Genomic DNA, 21166 nt, shown 5'->3' with positions numbered 1-21166 from the left:
ACCGTTTGTAATAAGAATCGTGTGTGAAGAATATAATATATTCCATTTGTGTCGCTGCCGTAATGGCGACGATATCGGAGAAGAAATCACTATCGTTAACATATGACCTATACGAATGTTTTTGCGAATGGACGGAGTTTTTTCTATAAATTGGAAGATAAAATGTTCTTCTGAAACTGAGATGGTAAAAAAAGTCATTTATTCAATAGGCTGAAAATCCGCTCTTTTTGAAGGTCTTTATAAAAGACAGCCCCCAAAACCACCGCCCTTCATCACTACATAATTATGTGCTTTTGGTGGTAAGAAGAAGTGGTGGAACAAAGTCCCCAGTAACAAATATATGTATTTAAATAACTGTAAGAAAAGCCTGCATTATTCTAAAATGTCGCAACATGAAGCTGAGTCATAAAGCTGCACTGTAAACCTCTTTCGCCAAGTTCGGTAGTCATGCGTCATACGAAAACGTTTTTCTCGTTAAAACTGAATTGCGGAGTGAAACATGTTTATTTCGTGCACCGCCGTATAATTTGATGGCATTTAATGTTCATGTGATGCGTTATAATGACACGCTCTTAATTACACTGCAAGCTTTATGTACATAATTACAGTGCAAGCTCTATATATTTTTATTTGCGTAGTAATAAATCAGATGTCAGTTGCCTGGAGTAGATGGAGGCGTGGGTAATATGACCTCATTATCTTGTGTAGATAATGATTAACGAGACAGGCAATACTATCCTAATTTATTGAGAGACAATTTACATGTGCCATGTTAAAGAAGATTTATATTACCATAACTCGAAAAGATTTTTTTCTTGATAAAAATATCGGTCGAAACAATACGAAGAGTTATCACCAAACTTTGCGTTTCAAACATCTTGCTCAGAAATAGCCCCTGCAAGTTTCTGAAACCTTTGGTGTATTTTAATTTCAAACCACGAAAATTTACTTCACGGAAAACATCGTGAGGAAACTCGTCCACTTAATAATAAATTCAACTTGCGTCGTCTGAACGCCACGATAGGAACCACCACCTGTCAAGTCGGTTATGAAATAACGTGTGACCAAAGGCTTTTCATGTCGTGGACTGTTCTTCTATTAACAATACAAGCTTGTAGTATAAATAAGCTACACAACCACCTGACATAGACGCCACGCTTAACAGACACTTCGAAGTCAAACGCTTAGCAATAGCTGTCTATTTGAATACAATTTTATACAGATACATTGCCTGAAGGAATATACCCCTACAGTAGAAGCATCGATTTTGTAATTTGAACTCCTCCCTCCCTGACTGAACTTGTTTCATATCAGGCTACAATAGCGTGTGTTGCTTCTGAAAGCAACTTTTCTAAATGCACAGCATTTTACGCCCTTTGTCTTGCACGACGTCAACATTACAAAGGTCTAAGCTTATTTTACCCCCTTAGGCTCTCCCACGTTTTTTCTCCTATTGTCTAAAATCCTCTCCCTTCCCTCCATTGTACTCAAGCCATAAATATATCATTGCGAAAACAAAAATAACAAGTGAACTGGCTACGAAAATAAAGCTTCTTGATAAATTCGTAGCACGTCTACTACGGCGTAGCAGTTGATTTCGTAAGATAGTGTTAATTAAGGCGTTGAGTTTTGCTTTCCTTATACATCAGTGTTTTAAAAATGTTTCTTTTTCTGAAAATGTATTACTGGTACATTTATTGCGTGGTAGTAAAAGAATAAAGGCCATTTACGTGAGCCCATTGACAGGCTATCATAACAAATGATCTATAAATACTGTCTAAGGGTACTTAGATGTAACAACAAATAATGTCATGCGTGTTACGTTCGCGCAAAACGTTCTCACGGAGCATTTTCCTCCTCATATTCCCCACAGAATGAAAGAAATACTAAATAACAATATCATATTCGCTAAAAGCTCTCAAGTAAGCAATTAACTAGACTCATTCTTCGCGTAATCTAGAGCGGGAGTTCATAACGCGCTGTCATTTACATTCGCAGGCGTACTCTTAAACTTGTATTACTGTTTGTTATGACAACAATCCTGTGCCTTATTATATGTTCTGAGAATGTTCTAGAATATTTGGCCTAACAAGTCAAGTTTCTTGGAATAACAGTCAAATTAATTTAGCTACTTGTATTCCTTTGTATTACCTTACCACGAACACTGGTTTAGATAACAAAAGTACGAAGAATTAAATATACCTAGACATAATTTAGCTTTCTATTTCAAAGATACAATTTAACATCAAACTTAAACAATTAAATATCGTTATAAACTCCACTCTAATGATACTTTAATAGCTGTACAATATTTTATATAATAAGCGGTCGGGGTTAGAGATTAATTAAAGAATTTTGAACTTGGCCAGTGTTCATTAAGAATATGATTAGGGATTTTTTAATATTCAACTTTAGCCTGATAATTTATACTGCTCTAAACATGCTTCTACATAATCATGTTAGTAATTTTATTTTCATCTTTTCTCCCTCGCCTATTGCAATAAAATATCATATAACCGTATATTAGAAGGGGAAAAATAAGGCCTGAAGATAGATCCTATAATTCCCTTCATGATTACAATGCCAGAATCTTGAATCGATAAGGGCTCATGAAGAAAATTACGTGGTCATATCAGACGGTACGACGCGCCGAGACCCCGATAGCTAGCCACAGACCACAGGACCGCAGGCCAATCTACTAGAAATGTACTTATAGTAGAGCCAATGTAAGGGAATGACACTATCTACGTACTTTAGTAACGTCGGCTCTGATTGCTTTACTTAGTCGCTGCCATTATGAGATAGAATATTGACTAGGGAATAACTGAAGGCGCAGGCGAAAGTGATCTTAGCGTATAAATCATTGAGATATTGCAATAATATCGTTAATGTTAGCGTGGGCCACATGGCCTACGTTAAGAGTCGAAAGAAGTTATTTTTTTCAGATCACAGAGATTTAAGGTCATTCTTAAAAAATATAGAAATAACCTACAAGCGAGTAATCATAACATAAAATAAAAAAAAAATGAGTTTGTTTATATAATACAAAGCTAACATGAAACATGAGCCGACTTCGTTTGAAAAGCCCACAATTAGTTAGGTACACCTGATAGCTCCGTTCTCAGTATTATGTTTAACTTAACTTGTTAACTTAAATTGTTATTACGAAAACTATGTACTAAAGCTAACAAAAAAATCGTCTTATGCGGAGACTTCAATATTAATATACTTAAAAGAAATTCTTACACGCTAGATTTTGAAAATCTACTTTTGAACTACAATCTTAAACTAGAATTTAAACAACCTACTAGAATAAAAAGTGGCACCTGTCTTGATAATTTTGCTCATAACTACAACCAAAGATGCGAAAGTTCTATAGTTGATTTTGCTTTGTCCGATCATACGGCTCAAATTATGAAAATACAAGTTAGTAAAACATTTGTTTTAAAACAATGGCGTATTCGGAAACGCGACATTTCGAAAGATAATTTAATATTATTTAAAAAGCACCTTCAGTGCCTATCTTTTTCGGAAGTGCTAGAATGTGATAACCCAAATGACGCATGCAATAAGTTTATGGACCTTTTTTGTTTGATTTACGATTTATGCTTTCCTTACAAATTAATCACCGTAACTCCGTACAATAAAGTAAAATGGATTTCCCGTGGAATAAAGATTTGTAGTAAAAGAAAAAGAAACCTACTTTGGAAATATAGAAAAGCTCCTTCGAGTGAAAATAAAAACATATTTAAAAACTATTCAAAAAAACTAAAAACAATTATTAATCTTACACAAAAAGTACAAAACAATTACTTCATTAATAACTCACAAAACAAAAACAAAGCTTCATGGCAAGTAATTAATGCTAATAAAAATAAACTTATTGAACCAATACTGCAAATAAGTAAGGGCAATGAATTAATCAAAAATCCTAAACAAATTGCAGAATCATTTAACAGCTATTTTATAGACCAAGTGCAAGATATCTCTAGTAATAATTCAGATAGTAAATACGATATTCCTAATAATCCAAAGTCTTTATTTATGCATCCGGTAATAGACCGGGATATTACACGAGTGATAAAAAACTTAAAAAATAAAAATAGTTATGGCTATGACGGTATTCATACGGTCGTAATAAAGTATGTGTCTGATATTATAGCGAAACCCTTAAGTCATATACTTAATGCTTGTATTAGCACAGGTGTGTATCCAGATAAATTAAAGATAGTTGTGATAAAACCGCTTTTTAAAAAGAATAATAAGGAAGAAATGTCAAACTATAGGCCCGTGGCATTAATTCCTATATTTTCAAAGATATTTGAAAAAATTATATATGAATCTATTTATTCATTCATATCTAAAAATAATATATTATGCCAGGAACAAAAAGGATTCCGTAAAGACAAAAATATAAATATGGCAATATTTGATTTCTTAAAAGTTGTCATGAATAACATTGATAAGAAAAATCCCGTATGTTCAATATTTACAGATATGTCAAAGGCATTTGACTGTGTAAAATATGAAACTCTGTTAAATAAACTTCACAGCTACGGTATAAGAGGCAACGTTTTAAATTTAATTAAATCATACCTCACTGATCGCAAACAACACACAGAATTAACTAGAGTATGTACTAAAACAAAACGGGAGATCAAATATCTATCAGACTGTAGAGTCACTAAATTTGGAGTACCACAAGGTAGCGTGCTTGGCCCATTACTATTCCTGCTTTACATAAACGACTTACCTGCTAATGTTCATCAACCTACGACATTATTCGCGGACGATAGTACTGTAACAATTGAATGCGGTGATAAAAGAAACTATGAGAAAGAAATAAATGACTCACTTAAATCGTTAATACATTGGCTGAATAAAAACAATCTTATAATAAATTTACAAAAAACTAAAGTAATGCATTTTTACCAAAGAAAACTTCCTGATAGTGTAGAGACTAAATATAAAGACCAAACAATAGATACAACCAGTGTGACTAAATTTTTAGGAATTAATATAGATGACAGATTGACATGGCGTCCTCATGCAGAATATTTATCCCAGAAACTAGCCAAAAATGCTTTCGTGCTTTATAACTTGTCAAAAAAGGTCAATTTAAATACGTTAGTATCCGCGTATCATGGATTAGTAGCTTCCGTATTGAGATATGGTATAATATTCTGGGGTAATTGTAGTGAAAGAGAGCGTATATTTAAAGCTCAAAAGCGATGCATTCGTTCAATGACCGGTCTCAAGTCTACGGAAAGTTGTTTACCACAATTCAAAGCATTAAAATCCTAACCTTTCCATCTCTATATATATTGGAAGTAGCGCTATTTGTAAAAACAAATCAACACCTATTTACATCACTGACTGAAGTTAGGAAACGTGCCGGACCAATGAGGTCGCAATATAAAGATAAGCTGTATACCGGGGGACACAAAACCGCTTTACTAAAAAAGAATATTCTACATATGGGCCCTCAGATATACAATAAACTTCCGCAAAAATTAAAAGAGTTACCGACAAAATTATTTAAAAAATCTTTAGTTAAAATTTTACAGGACAGATGCTACTACAACATTAACGATTTCCTAAATGATGAATTAGATTAAAATTTGTTACTGTAAATAGTAAATTATGAGTTTATTGTAGAGTTTACTTTTGAAATTTAATGTAAGTCTTATTTAGTTTTTTATTTTGTATTCATTAAGTTTTTTTTTTTTCTATTTAGAATTTTTTGTATTTTAGTTTTGTCGATTTTTATTTTTATTTAAAGTTTGGGTAGAATTTTAACTTAAAAATGTGTAATATTATAAGTTTTTAATATAATTAAGTTAAATTGTCAACGTCAACAAATACTTTGCATGCCGTAAGGCGAAATGTATTGAGACAATATAAATTAATTTACCACCATATCTGTAACATACATTTTCAGCAAATAAACGATTTCTATTTCTATTTCTATTTCTTAATTAGCCTTGTATCAAAAATATACATTTAGCTTGAAAGACTCATTAGAGAAATTATGCTAACATTTATTTTAAAATAGATATCTCTTTGCAAAGCTTAACAAAAGATCCAATTATTCATCCATTTACAATTTGACATTGTACAAAACTAAAAGAGAGAATTACTGTTTAATCAATAAATCTATAACAATATTATGGTAGAGAATATTTGAACATAAGGTCGGTGAGGCCTTGTCCTTAAGGGCATGTCGCCGTCCTGTAAGTAGGTCTCGTTACACAGAATAAATAGGAACACGGAATATTCCTCACTTGACACGTAGCATCTTAATCTGCCAGCGGGATATCCTCTCATAAATCGCTTCAGAGAACTAGGATTTTGCTGAAAAAATATCCTACTTCCTATTAATATTATAAATAATACTATCCTACTTCCTACTAATATTATAAATGTGAAAGTTTGTGAGAATGTATGGATGTATGTTTGTTACTCTTTCACGCAAAAACGGCTGGACCGATTTGATTGAAATTTCTTATCTTAGATAGGTGATATCCTGGATTAACACATAGGCTACTTTTTATCAACAAACCACGCGGGCGAAGCCGCTGGCGGAAGCTAGTATAATAATTATATATTTATTACCTAAACTTTGGCGCCTTTGTATTATACTTAACTTTTAGCGACAAGATGCCAGATGCATTAGGATGCTCAACAAAGTATGTGTTTTGAGATGGTTGAGAGTTGTGGCCCATGACTATGGCAGACAAAAATAGGGATATGATTGATGACCATACTTGCGAGACGGAGTTTGGTATATAAACGTAAGTGCCTTGCCACTTTTCTAACTCGTGTTATTTTCTTTGAACGTTTATCCTGTTGTAAGGCTAAAGCCAAAAATAATACATCGTTATTACGTTGTATCTTAAAGTAATATTCTAGACGGTAAATAAATCTCTAGATTACTCACGGGGAAACATGTAAGGTTATTGATGTTGATCCATTACGTGCGTGAAATTGAATCACAAGTTGGCGTGTCAAAATTTATGAAGACATATCTTTTACTTAGGATTACGCTACGGTACAATATGTACATCTATTTTTATCTATAGCTTTTGTATTTTGTAGAATCCCTAAAGCAAAAAATATTCAAGACGATTTATAGCACACTAGAGGCATTTATATGAAAATAAGCAACTTTTATCGTGATTTAAAAGGTTAAATTCAACAATATTATAAAAATTTGAACGTGAGAGCATTGCCAGACGTAAGAGCCAGCCGTCAGCAAATTCGGCAAACGTAAGGGATCGTTTCTTGAAGCAGGTATTACACAAACTGCCCTCAGGCGTAACGATCCCTCGAACAGGGCCTTGAGCAGCTATAACTTAAAATATGACCTATTAACGCGGGAGCGTAGGGCGAAAACAGAAACAAAGCCCCGCTTAACCGCCTATTAACAACAAATAACAATAAGTAATTGCTATCTCTGATGAAACAGAAACATATTTCGATACTTTTATTAAGTCTAATAAAATGAATAAAATAAAAAAGTTGTTAAGCAAACTCGAGGTTGCTTCAATAAACAAAAATGTTTATGGAGCTGCTTTTGTTCAAGATAACGAGTAAAGTTTATTTGTTGAGCTCCGTGTTGAGCTTTATTTTTATGTGTTACAGGTGCAGCTATTCCAGGGCGGATCGGGAGCGGAACCGCGCGTCACTACTCTTACGTAACAGACAGTAGCCCCATTGTGAGCCACAACGAGCCACGCGAGCACGAGTGCGCATTCACAATTGTCATCAGGCCCTGAAGTGACGCCGCGCTCACTAATTGGGTCAAGGTTCCTATCCCGGGTAACGATAAACAAATAAAATCTGTCTGGGGACTTAGCCTGCTTCTTGTAAAAAACAATTGTTTTTTAATGGCTCACTCTACTTTATGATGTCGCTTTGAAAAGGAAGTCAATTACAATTTCATCCATTTTATTGACGTTTTGATAAATTTTTTTGAAAGTAAGTACCTACCTGCTAATAATGATTATGTATTAATTATTAGATTAACTTTGAGAAAAGTAATAAAATAGAACATAACGTCTTCTAACATTACCGCCAGCCAGACAGATATCCGAAATTGCCGTGATCACCAATCCGACACGCTTGGGTGTTCATGACCGCAATTCGATCCTGAAATGTCGCTAACGAAGCTGCCTTCCGACCAAACCTTTATATCCTTTAATACGTTACGCAGTACCATTCCCTTTTTAGTAGGTACCTACACGTCTTGTCGGACCTGTCGTAAAGGTTCTACCAGGCATTTGTCCTTATTTGTATAAGGGACTGCTCGTAAAAATATGTACAGAATGTATACAAAAAGCGTGTTGCGGAGAGCTCGTTTACAACACAATCACACTGGAGGCGTTTTCATAACAAACAATAGGCTCTTCACGCCGGTCGCCAATACAAACACGAGTGGATTGCTCTCCACAACGTCAAGTTCGGACAAGTACTACGAATATTGGATTTTTTCGAATACAAAATTGATGTTGAAATGTATATATAAGTATATACCCAGACATGTAAGTATATTCTAAGGTACATATATACGCCTAATATGTTTAGTTAAGCACGCTTAGTTTCAGGGGAATTATCTTATTCAGAGCACATCAAAACTTGCGGTTTTCAGCTACGATCGTGCGAACGAGGTTAAATATATAGAAAGCACCCGCTCTTCGCACTGTCTAAACTTATTCGAGCATCAGCATTTCCAAAATGATTGCGGGTCCGTATAGTTACGACTTTGGAGTTTATTCAAGCGAATCAAAACAAACGAAAGACTCTCCTTTGAAATTGAAATTCGTGCTGGCGTCCCGTACAAAACGATTTCCATATCCACTGCTCTCAAAGTTTCAAGATTTGTTTTATCTAGCTCATCTCAGAAACCAGAGCTCCAAGTTTAAATTCTGCTGCTGACAAAACTAGACACGAAAAACATTTAATATCTCATACAAAGATTTATATCGTAACTTTAGCAGTCAATTTATTTTCTCAAGAATTTCCCTCTGCAGGGAAGACGGGTCCTTTACCTGTTAAGACTCTTCCAACGTTTAATGTCAAGCTATTTCATTTTACTTCCTCTTAACTTTTAACTCAGATAAAAACGTAGTAAAAGTTGATTGTCTGAGAGAACATGAAAGAAAATATAATGAGAGTTACAGGCTATTAAAGTACTTGCTTTTTTATAAGTTCTTTGTTGCAAATAATTAATTTTCTTACTAATCACATTATTTGGTTTCTCATTTTGTGTTAATAATACAATGAGTCAAAGCTCGGGCAGTAAGTCGAAAGGCTGTTGCACTCGTAGACATAATTCTTTGTACTAAACTGGCTGACTTATTTACAATTATTACCTACGAATATCAGTGTAAACCATAATACCTATATTTTATTATATTAAAGCAACAATGCGCAAATCAGCTTCTACTTTATATTTCTGCAAATGACAAAAATGGATTTTTCCGTTTGGCGTCCTGAAGATCTTTGTCAACATTTCATTGAAACATTTGCCATTTGTACGTTAAAAGAGAAGTAAAGTCTTCGATGTTGTCAAGTCATTTTCATTTAAATTAGTTTTATAAAGTGCCTCGATCCCAATTAGGAAGCGTTGTGGTGCGCTGACGTTGCAATGAATAACTAATTCTTTAGAGGACGCAATTAACATTTTCTTTGCCATTTTACTGTATCCATTAGTTAATGGGGAGGTTCTAGGAATTTAATTTAACAAATTGGAGAGTTCCATCGATGCTAATACGAATTTTCATGTCGAACTACGCCAATAGGTACAAACGATATCCGAATATTGCTCCCAACCTTCTCATACTCGTACAAATATTTTTGTTTGTGCTCTTTGCTTCGCATGAAATACACACATTAAGGTGCGTCATCGAGGCACATTTACATGGACTATCTTTTGGAATCTTGCCCTAAGTGGATCGATGGTGTACGGCGCGCGGCGGTCGCCCATTCATCATCCAACCCGAACTTAACACCCTTTATATCTATACACCATTAATTTGGGACACCATCATAACTTAGACTAGATTTTTTTTACATTTAAGGGTCACTACCGTGACTTCCTCTACCGATATATGTCAAATCTGATGCATTATTGCATTTACGTAGAGAGTAGTTGCTATAAGCTATCAGCCATATTAAGTTAATTAATAAATACATACTTTTTTATTCAATTTTTTCGTGAATAACATTTACTTCAAATCTTGTCATGATATATGTATATGAAATTATATTAGAAACCCTTATGCAATTACAGTTTCCTTATGTGTGTTTGTTTCCGGAATATCTCCAAGCAGTGAGGATTTTTGTGACTTTACTTTTTTACCCCACTTTACTTACGTGTGAAAATGAGAAAACTTTCCGTATTACAACAACAAGCTCTCAGCCTTGTATATATCGAAGAAGGAATCTTTCAGTTCAGTAGATAAGTTTTCTAATATTTTGTAAACCAACAAATTGGAGCAAGAACTAAGCGAATGAAAACTATGTAATTTGAGTGAAGAAATTCATTTCAGACACCAAATAAGACGCAGCAAATCTGCTTGGTTTAATAATTCATTGTTTCTGCTGTTTACATAATCAAATAATCCACGAACCAAAAAAACTTGTGTCGCAGATTTTCTCGAAGATCCGTGACTTAAAATTTGTATTCGTATAAGACTATTTAAACTCCAACGCACGTTCAAACTGCCGATAGAATAAAAGGACAGTTGGGTGTCCCTGCTTATGGATTGTGTTACAACTTACGCTCTATTGCTATCCCTTTAACAATGTGACTTGTTGTCGGACCCAATGACTCGTTTTGTAACTAATGTCTAATGTCCCTTCCAATTATGCTCAAAGTGTAAGAAAAAGGGGGAGCTTTTGTGACTGTGTGGGTACGCATTTATACACCAAAGGCATATATAACATGTAGGTATAGCTATAGGGATCCCTAACAATAAGGCGATAGTAGAATGGAATCCCTCTTAAAGCCTTTATTGGCGCGGAAAGGCTTAGCTCTACAAGCCAGTCTGGTCAAACTTGAACAACGATTTTCGTAAATAGAGCGTTGAATTTCTTGATAGGTTTACAAAGGCTGTTCGAAAATAGAACAGTCCCAGGATAAAATGTATGTACCTAACTAATATACAAAGTGCTTTTTATTGCTTTCCAAATTACTTTTCCCAACAAACGTAGAAATATGGACATAATTCGTTGCGTGACACAACGGTATCAATAAAGTGGGGTGATACGAGCTGCGTGTAGGCGAGTGTACAACAAACTTTGTGGTATACCTCTGTTCTTATTTCTAATTTAGGAACATCAAAATATAATTCGTCGATGAAGGCAAAATACTCAATATTATAAACGTAATCAAATATCAAAGAATAACATAGACAATACTTCAACAAAACCCGTTTTTCACTAATTAGGGAATTTATCTTCATGACAACATTTAAGAAATTATTTCAAGATGTTTAAATAAGATTAAATTTATTAGGCTTTATCAGGAGCACGACTTTACAAGGCTGTCTATTGATTTCAGTACTACGTTATCTGTTTCTGTAATGAGACACGTAAACGCCACAAGACACGAAGACGTTACGCAAATTCGTTTATTTGTTCGTGAGATTTATCAAAGCCTTGCCAAACGCTTGTATTGGTGAACAGGACATTTGATGTCAACAAGCTTCTGTTTTTCAACATTTTGATCTATTGCTTTTAAGGCTCTATTAAATAACAGCTGTCGTTCTACGTCTGTTTAATTGATATATGAAAAAAATATAGATACGATATTATAAGCATCCGAATTCGGTACCGAATACTGTTAAAAGTATGAATATTCATAGAATAAAACGTAATGAAGTTTTACCAAAAGCAATTCTTGGTAAAGAAACGTTTGCACAGAATTGCTTTTTAAATAACTTATAGTTTTTCAATGTTTTTCATGCGAATATAAAGGCCAAGCTTGTTTTCTTAAAGATTACTTGGAAATAGCAGAGAGAAGATAACATTTGGCCTATGATGGGTAAATTAGATTTCTCAGGAAAACTTGAAAAGAGTCAACCTTCAAGTAGGTACACAACCTTAAAGGACACAAAATCCTCTCGCTATTGTGCTTCATGAAATTGAAACCCCTTAACAAAGTAGAGTAATTCCTACTCGAAAGGGAGAAGTTGTTGGTAAACATTATTGTTGATCTATTTATTTTTGTTTTCCGAATAAACTGTTATAATAGCAATTCTTGAATAATTGTTCATATATGAATCATAGACCAAGCAAGCTGCTTAGGGGTTCTACGATTCATAAATTAGAATATGCTTTTATTTTCAACGAAAAGGTGGTCTTATCGCTTAGAAAGAGTACCGAAACCCTTGGATTAAACCCCTTAATTACCCAATCATTTTATATTATAAAACTGTTACGAAATCTATTTATAGTCTCTCTATTGTAACATATCTAGAACCTGCTTGATTTGCGGAAACACCTTTACAAAGATACAAGGAAAATGCTGAGTTATGTAATATAAGACGTCTCATAGCTAAGGCTTCTGTGCTGGATTATATTGATAAGTATACAAAAAGAACACGAGTCTTTGGTTCTTGGTCAAAGCAATCAATAAAACTTTATTACCAGAAAAGATAAACGAGGCTTATAATATATTATTGTTATAAAAGATTTGAAACCCAGTCATAAATCAAGAGTATCTTATATTCCTCTTAAATAATCACGATTTCAAATCATCAGTTCAGAAAGTCAGTGCCAGAACTCACCATCAAACAAAGATTTCCCATTAAAAAAGCTCTTAATTTTATATTCCTAAAACTTGTATTCGAGTTTCTAGTCTACAGTTAGTACATTACAATAAACCTTATATGCATTTAACATTAGGAACGTACAAAAGCATCCTGCATTTGACTTCAATATGTTGCAACAATAGTGAAAGCTTTAACGGGGACAATAAATCTTGTGATAGTGTATCGCACACATACACACACACACACTACGTTTACCTACTTACAAAAGTAGAAGGTACAACTGTAATGCTGTCCAGTTTCAGAATTAGACCATAAATAACCATTAAATAAAACCCTATTTCTTTTAGTGCAGGAAAAACAAGATAAGCATTCTCTGGTGAATTTATGTCTATCCGGAACGTTGTTTTGGTAAATAAATAATAAATAAGGATTTTCTAACGGTAGCGAAACAAAGGTTTGCACCAAGGTTTCTATGATTTCGTTAGGTATACATTGATAGCTTTTGTGAGTAATATTATAGCTTCGTCATAGCATGATTGTATTACTCTTCTAAATTGATAGGCTATTGGATATTGAGCTGAACAAATGAAGGTCGACGATATGAATGGACTTAAGCCAATATACTTTTTGAGGAGCTTGAGCTGCTCAATAACAATAGCTACGAACAACTGAATTCCTTTCCTTCTCTTCATAACATATAAAAACTTATTGGTTTCATATCAAATCCCTCTTACCTATCTACTCCCTTTCTCGTTTTTGTAAAGGATCGCGATTTACATTTAACATTTTACGAGTTGGGTCGACTTTACTGAAACTGTTTTATATCTATTTACTTATCGCGAAATGGTAATATAAAATCTCGTTCACTGCAATAACACCTGAACTTTATGCATAAATATTCAAAATATATGTAAATTAAACGAAAACCCCATGAAGACGCCGGCGGACCTAGAAATATATTACTGTGGGGTGACTAACTGAGACAATTAAAAAGTTTCATTTAAATAAAATACGTATACCGAAGAAAAGTGTAAATTATGACCTTCAGAAAGTAAATAAGAAAAATCTATGACATATTTTAAGCTGTAAAAAAATCTTTGATAGTTCTCGTTTACATAAAAATTAAACTTTCTGAAAACCCTTAAAAATCTTAATATAATATTATTAATTAAAATTATCACTAAATTAAATTCAACACAAATAAAAGCCACTTACGTATGCAAGTCAAATCCGATGTATGTACACTAGCACGTGAGGTTCAGTCGGCGACGTAAGGCGAGTGGAAATCCGCGGAGCAGCGCAAGGCGGGCGCATTACGTAGCCAATGCGCCCCTACTGAAGGACTGTGACGTTAGGCGGCCCGCCCCGCCCGCATACACCACTTCCTAGCCTGCCAAGTGCGACATGAAATAACTACGACTTTTTTTTCGAAATGTTTATTGGGGATGAACTTTTGAAGCTCGTAGCGGCTACGAAATGCTACGGCGTAGCTTAATTCGCTTCTGATCTGGAGAATTAATAATATGGATAATAGGCGTGTATTGAAAAACTTTATAGGTAAACTTTCAAACATTATGTAGGTAGGTATACCTAATGGTATTATCACAGAGCTAATTATGTTTTGAGTAATTACTTATTACTTTTAATACACGTAAGAACAAGGCTTTATTAAAAGAATTTCTGAAAAAAAACAGTCGTTTTATTTTTTCAACTTGGATACTTAAATCCTTTGCTTGAAAAGCCTGCACTCACAAACCATCCGATAAAAATAAAAGCCATTTAACCGTAAACTCGAATAAGCTCGATGTCGGATTAGAGCCTTCGGAGGGTAATGCGATGATCGCGGCTTTGTCTCACAGATATTTCCCACTTCAGCTCACAAAATATTGGCTGTGAAGCCCCTGCAATAAAGTACATTTAATCAGATGGCGACAATAATCAGCTCGAGTTCGGAAGGCGAATGTAATATTGTCTTCCGTAATTAGTTTTCCACAGTGGGTACGTGCTGCCGTATGTTTACTGATACGGGTGATCAAGTTTTAGTACGTATACTTCGATGTTTTTTTTTTTTATTTCAGGAAAGCGTGTGAGCCATATTTTGTGACTCTCAATTTTGGTACATGCACATTGTCTTTGTACCTATGCGTAAGCTCGAAGCGCTCAGTTATACTCGGTTACAGTGGTCGTTTCACCGAATCAGACTAATTAGTACTCTGCTGAAAGCCACCTGTCCTTTTCTATTTGCATGTAAAAAAAATAGTTAAAAAAACACGCTCTAGACGTCTTCAAGAAAGAGAGTAACAAAGATAAAAATCATACAGCTGAATTGATAACCTCCTCCTTTTTCAAGTCAGTTAAAAAGATGAATATAGTAAGTTCAACTCAGTCGTGCGCGCGGCCTTATGTGTGGGTAACCCTTGTACATATACAGTGACTTTGTGTGCGTGACAAGAGGTACAGTCGGGGACAATACAGTTATTTAGGGGTTGTATACGGGTGTTTAAAGAAAAACGGCTACTACGTAATTTAATGTTTATTTATTTTTAATGATTATGAATCGCTGTTTGAAAAATCAAATGATAAATTTTCGGATTTGCTACTCTCCAAGGTGAATTATAAATTCTGTTTCCATGTCAAAATGTCTATAGTATTCTTCTTTTTTCTTTTGTACACGTCGACAAGTATTACGCCACATCCCTTCATCAATTTGACTTAAACGTTCATTTATGAGTTTCATTATTCTGTTATATTGGTCGACATTATGCGAAGCAATATAATTTTTTAAAATTCCCCACACATTTTGTTTACATTATTATACTAGATTGTACCTCTTTTTACATTCTTAGTCCACACTTTTATTTATTGTCCGCGTACCCCGAGCTAGAAACTATGTACTTAAGGAGTATTTAATTCTTAGATACTATCAATGTCAATTTGAAAAGACGTATGAGAAAATAATGAAAAACTATATTTAATAATAAAAAGCTTTGAATGTTGTTTTATTTTTTGAAACGCTTTATCTGACTCCTTAATAATTTCTCCGTGAATAACTAGTATTTTCGTAAACGACTGTACCCATAACAAAAAGTGATAAGAACACGTCATGCTCGGACGACGTCACTGTCACACGAATGAAAGTTGTATATTTACAAGCCGACGCACACATAGGGCCGCGCGCAAATCTGAGTTGAACTATCTATAGTAGTTTCCTTAAACAGATATATGTACAGTAGGACTACTTACCTACTAACAACTCATACTCGTCTATATAAGTACCTACATAGTTTGTAGGGGCATCGACATACGAGTTTCGAAGGGTCTTTCAATATTGTTGAGTGTATTTGAGTTGTTATACCTACTTGCTGCAACTGGGGCTCACTTGTTTTTGTAAGGCTTTGGAAACGATATGCCGCGCCTAACATCGTACCATTGGTAGGTACTACTTAATATAAGTGCTTGCTTACAACTACTTAAATTCACCGTTAGGTGCGATTTAATAAACGTTTCATAAGTATGGAAGATGCTATAACTTATTTTTCGGTATAAAAATAAAGAAATCATCAATCAGCATCGTAGGTGAAAAAAAAACAGTAAAATTTTTCAACAATATAAAAATCTTTATTGCTTAAACATTTTTTATACGTAATCTAATGGCATGTGATCACACAAGTTGGTTGATAATATCCGTCAGAGCCCATAGAGTGTCGCTGAGATAAGTGGATATCAGTCAACTCGGCTACTCCGAAGTCGTAGTCAGCAAATTTCTTTAGCACTTCGGTTCCGTCAAAAGTTTCCCTGGGCCTTCTAGAATGTCTTGCCGATGGCGCCGAACTGTCTATATTAGAGCTTGCCGAATGAACTCTGTACTTCGAATTTATTAACGTAACGTGCAACTTTACATTGTCTCTGTCGTATTCCCTGTCCATGTAGCCTGAAAGAATAAAATAGTTAAAAATATTTTGCCTAACTCTCTTAGGGTAAAGATAGATTGGTGAGGATGTAGGTATCTGAAAATCGGCATCTATAGATTGGGGGATTTTTTTGCCATTTCGGGTTTATTTTAGACGGTTTGGCCAGAACACTAGAAGGCAAAAGGATAAAAAAATTGGTTCAGTAAAACTTCTCACTCTCTTTGCTTCTATAAAGCTGATTGAAATAAAACTTGCATCTGAGGGCACGGCAGTGCCCCAGCCAAGACTCGAGCAAAGCGGGCACGGCCGTACCATCTTTTCTCGAAGCGTTTCGCGGCTATTTCAGCCCCCTGTATCTTCCATGTGAACAAAGCTAGGAGTTTAGGTTTTCGATGACCAAGAGTAAGTATTAGAACAAGCTCAGTCCCAAAATTACAAGAAATTTGAATAAATAGTTTACGAGTTATGAGCGATCAAAGTTACACCATTTTGTCACTGACTCACTCACTGACCGATCATCAAAAGTCTAAGGTACTTCTAGCAAACTTAGAACCTTCAAATTTGGCACCAAGATAGGTTATTGGCTACATATAAAGGGAAAATTATAAAAACCTTAAAACTTTATAAAAAAATAGGAAACAAATTTATCATCCTCCGAGCCTTTTTCCCAAACTACGTTGGGGTCGGCTTCCAGTCTAACCGGATGTAGCTGAGTACCAGTGCTTTACAAGGAGCGACTGCCCTATCTGACCCCCTCAACCCAGTTACCCGGGCTACCCAATACCCCTTGGTTAGACTGGTGTCAGACTTACTGGCTTCTGACTACCCGTAACGACTGCCAAGGATGTTCAATGACAGCCGGGACCTACAGTTTAACGTGCCACCCGAAACACAGTCATTGGCGTCTAAGATATACTTAGAAAGTACATACAAACTTAGAAAAGTTGCATTGGTACTTGCCTGACCTGGAATCGAACCCGCGCCCTCATACTCGAGAGGTTGGTTCTTTGCCCACTAGGCCACCACGACTTCTTATATATATATATATTTTTTTTTTTTTTTAATAGGAAACAAATTTATATTTGCGGTTTTTCAAGAACATTGTGTATGAATTTTGACTGCATTGATAACTTTGTTATTTATTTATGTACAAAATGTTACCATTTGTTTTATTGTTACGTAGTGTGGTATATTGTTATTATGTATTAAATATACATACATATGAATAAAAAAGCTAGGTTAAAATAAAATGAATAATGATAAAATCTTTCATATTAATGCAGTGCGATAAATACTGCATGCTCGCTCGATAGATGGCGTTGTCCTGGTCTAAATCGCGCTACGGTTTTTAGTTAAAAAAAAAACAAATAATTTCATGTGATAGCGCCATCTACCTCTGAAATAAATCTCTTTTATTCTAAAAGATATTCGATTAAAAAATTTGACAATTTCGAAATTGTTTAATTTATTTAAAAAAAATGTTGTTTACGTGCTACTTTAGGTCTACATATTTAGTTTGTTATATATTAAGTTAGTTGCATGTAAGTTAATTTATATGTTATATACTTAGAGAAGAAGGAGACCTACAAAAAATAAATTAGATCCCACCAAAAACATTAAATGTAAAAAAAGCCAATCCTCTACGCAATTCCTCCACCGTAAAAAGTTTTGAGATCGCATAGAAGCCAAGTCCTGTTCAACTTTATTTGTAATAATAAATCAATATTTTGTGACTATATCAATAGTTTTGTTCACATTACAATAATATTGTCTTGGCCATGAGCACAAGTTAATAGTCGCTCCCTGAAATAATGTGTAAATACCATTGAATTGATACATTCTATATGGACATGATTTTACGATTGGACTGATTGGAATTTGAGATCACCATGGACCAAACATGCGCCATAGTAAATGTGCAGGTCATGATTTTGGATGATACTGACTGTCGGTCATTTAGTAACAATTGAAAAAACTAAAAGTATTTAATTCTGTGATATTAAACTTCATGATTGACTTTCACCTCTCCAAGATATGCTGTATTATATTTGTAGTTTATTGTGCTCATGGCCAAGTCAATATTATTGTAAAGTGAACGAAACTATTGATATGGTCACAAAATATTGATTTATTATTACAAATAAAGTTGAACAGGACTTGGCTTCTATGCGATCTCAAAACTTTTTACGGTGGAGGAATTGCGTAGAGGATTGGCTTTTTTTACATTTAATGTTTTTGGTGGGATTTAGTTTACTTGAGAAAAGATTAAGACTATGAGATTAATATTATGTGCAGTTTTATTTATTTCTTGTATCAAATTACCTGCTCTATAAAAATATTCCACCAATGCATCAGCTAGCTGTTGAATCAATCCCCTTGCACTTCCCTCTTCCTCAACTAGTCCATACAAAACATCAATTTGTGATGGATCATCGTTCATGTACGATAGTCCTTTGAGTCTTATCTTCAGGGGTAAATGGCCTGCAAGCATGGGCCTGAAAATAATTGCACAATTAAGGATGATTTTCCAATGACATATTATCTCTGAGTGCAAGATTTTTATTAAAAAGTTTTGATGATGTTAGAATTTGTATCTTACATAACAATTTTTTCTTTAGCCTCTGTAAGTAGTTTGGATGCAAACAGTCTTTCTTCGTTGTCCATCAAGCACATGACGCCAAGTGTGAGATGTAACTTATTGGGTTTGATAAATAGAGATTTATCAAGACCTCTACTACTAGGGCAGTCCCGTAAAACGCTAGTCTGAAAATATGTGAAAAACAGTTATGTGATCTATTTGTAGAATATTCTTATGCAGATTATACTATTTAATTCATTTAAAAAATATGAAAAATTGTAAAATCAAAAAAAAAACCTGAAACTCTTCAAATCTTTGCTGTATATCTGTGCTGTTCATAGGAATTGATATGAAATGTGTTGATTTCTGTTTCATTCTTGATGACATTACTATTATGTTTATGCGTCTCCTAGCTGCTTTTACACTCTGAAAAAGTTACAAAGCACAAATAAAGAAATATTAAAAATAAATAACTCTAAGAGTGACTTGCCCCATTTAACTAACGATAAAGTTATCAAACTCTAACCAGCAGTAAAATGGCCAACCATTATTCAAATCGATTTGACAACTGCAAATGATTTGGTTATTGCTCTAATTAATTAATGAATATATTTATAAGTCACAAAATAAAATCTTAAAGTAATTTACCATTTCAGTTGGCCCAAATATAACTATATCACCTTCTTGCCCTTGTTTTGGTATCTTAATGTCTGTCTTTGTATCCCTCTCTATTCTCATTTTCATGGCACCTTTTTTCCCTATGATGGATCCAACGTAATGTCTACAAAAAAAATTATAGTGTCTATTAATTATAGGTACCTGATGTTTTGAACACGAAGGAGGTTTATATCCCTTCTAAGAAATATTTTTACACTCTTAGTTTAAGTGAAACTTACTTTGAAACATGTAGACTGGTCCTGTATCGAGAGTTATCTACCATGGTCACTTCAAAATCATCATCATCTCCTTCATCAAGAACCTCATTGTGGACAACATCTGGAAATCAGTTCATAAAGGATCAAAATATTACTATTCTGAAATTCTATAAACATTGTAAGTGATTGTATTATTAATATAAGTAAATGTATTTGTATAATTTGTATATTTAGTATAGCATTATAAGCGCTTTAGTTTAAACTGTAATCTTATATTGTTTTATGTTATGAATAAATTAATAAATAAATTTATTTTTCTTTCCACCTAATTCTTACCATTTTCATATAAATCATGTTCTTGGAAAGTCGTCGTGTCTATTGCAGCATCATTTACTCTATAACATCTACCTTCTATCCACTTGACGTGTGGTTTCAGGATATCTGACATTATTGTATTATTTTTGTTGTAAATATTATTTATTGTGGACACGGAATGGCTGATTTACATTGAGTCAGTAACTGACGTCAGTCCACTGACAAGTCAGTGCTGACCCGGCACTGCCATCGTGTAAATTGATTTGAAGTCAGTACAGTACTACTGACGAAACACTGACACTACACTGACTTCGTGTAAATAGCACGCGTCAGTTTTCGGCGCCTACACTGACGTCAGTTACTGACTCAATGTAAATCAGCCTGAAAGCCTTTTTCTTAACAACTCCAATAATATAGTGATTCGGCAAACCAAACAGAAACACTATCTCTGTCGGCTACTTCAGCTTAGGCATATTCAGCACTAAACCATAATAGGAAAATACAAAAATATATTCAATACGGAGAAATATTGATTTCAAGAATCTTTTATTTCTTCAAAACACTAAAAAAACCTTTAATAAAACAGCGAATTCTATCGAATATGCATCGAATTGATATTTGACATTGACATTTTTGACAATAATGACAATCTCGTTTATCATCTTAACATTTTGACATATGATTTCTACAGATTATTAAAAATCTTAA

The 21166-nt window shown here is 34.1% G+C and overlaps 2 protein-coding genes across 2 annotated transcripts in view; both read right to left on the bottom strand.

Moving 5' to 3' along the window:
• Positions 1-14135, bottom strand: part of LOC110371889 (schwannomin-interacting protein 1 homolog) — a 56549-nt gene extending 42414 nt beyond the window's left edge. Inside the window, exon 1 of the mRNA XM_021328321.3 lies at positions 13995-14135. The gene's annotated coding sequence lies outside the window, so the exon portion shown is untranslated. The remainder of the gene's footprint in view (positions 1-13994) is intronic.
• A 2240-nt stretch (positions 14136-16375) lies between these two features.
• On the bottom strand, positions 16376-20825 carry LOC110371944 (activating signal cointegrator 1 complex subunit 1). The gene is made up of 7 exons (XM_021328411.3): positions 20480-20825; positions 20165-20264; positions 19917-20049; positions 19566-19694; positions 19290-19453; positions 19013-19185; positions 16376-16710 (listed from the first exon to the last, which is right to left on the bottom strand). The coding sequence occupies exons 1-7, from the start codon at positions 20589-20591 to the stop codon at positions 16427-16429; spliced, it is 1095 nt and encodes a 364-aa protein (XP_021184086.3). The 5' UTR covers positions 20592-20825; the 3' UTR covers positions 16376-16426.
• Positions 20826-21166: the final 341 nt, after the last annotated feature.

Source organism: Helicoverpa armigera, chromosome 6, assembly GCF_030705265.1.
Source record: "Helicoverpa armigera isolate CAAS_96S chromosome 6, ASM3070526v1, whole genome shotgun sequence".
NCBI classification, from domain to species: Eukaryota; Metazoa; Arthropoda; class Insecta; order Lepidoptera; family Noctuidae; genus Helicoverpa; species Helicoverpa armigera.
Note: the sequence above shows the minus strand (reverse complement) of the source record. Positions and strands in the feature narration are given on the sequence as shown.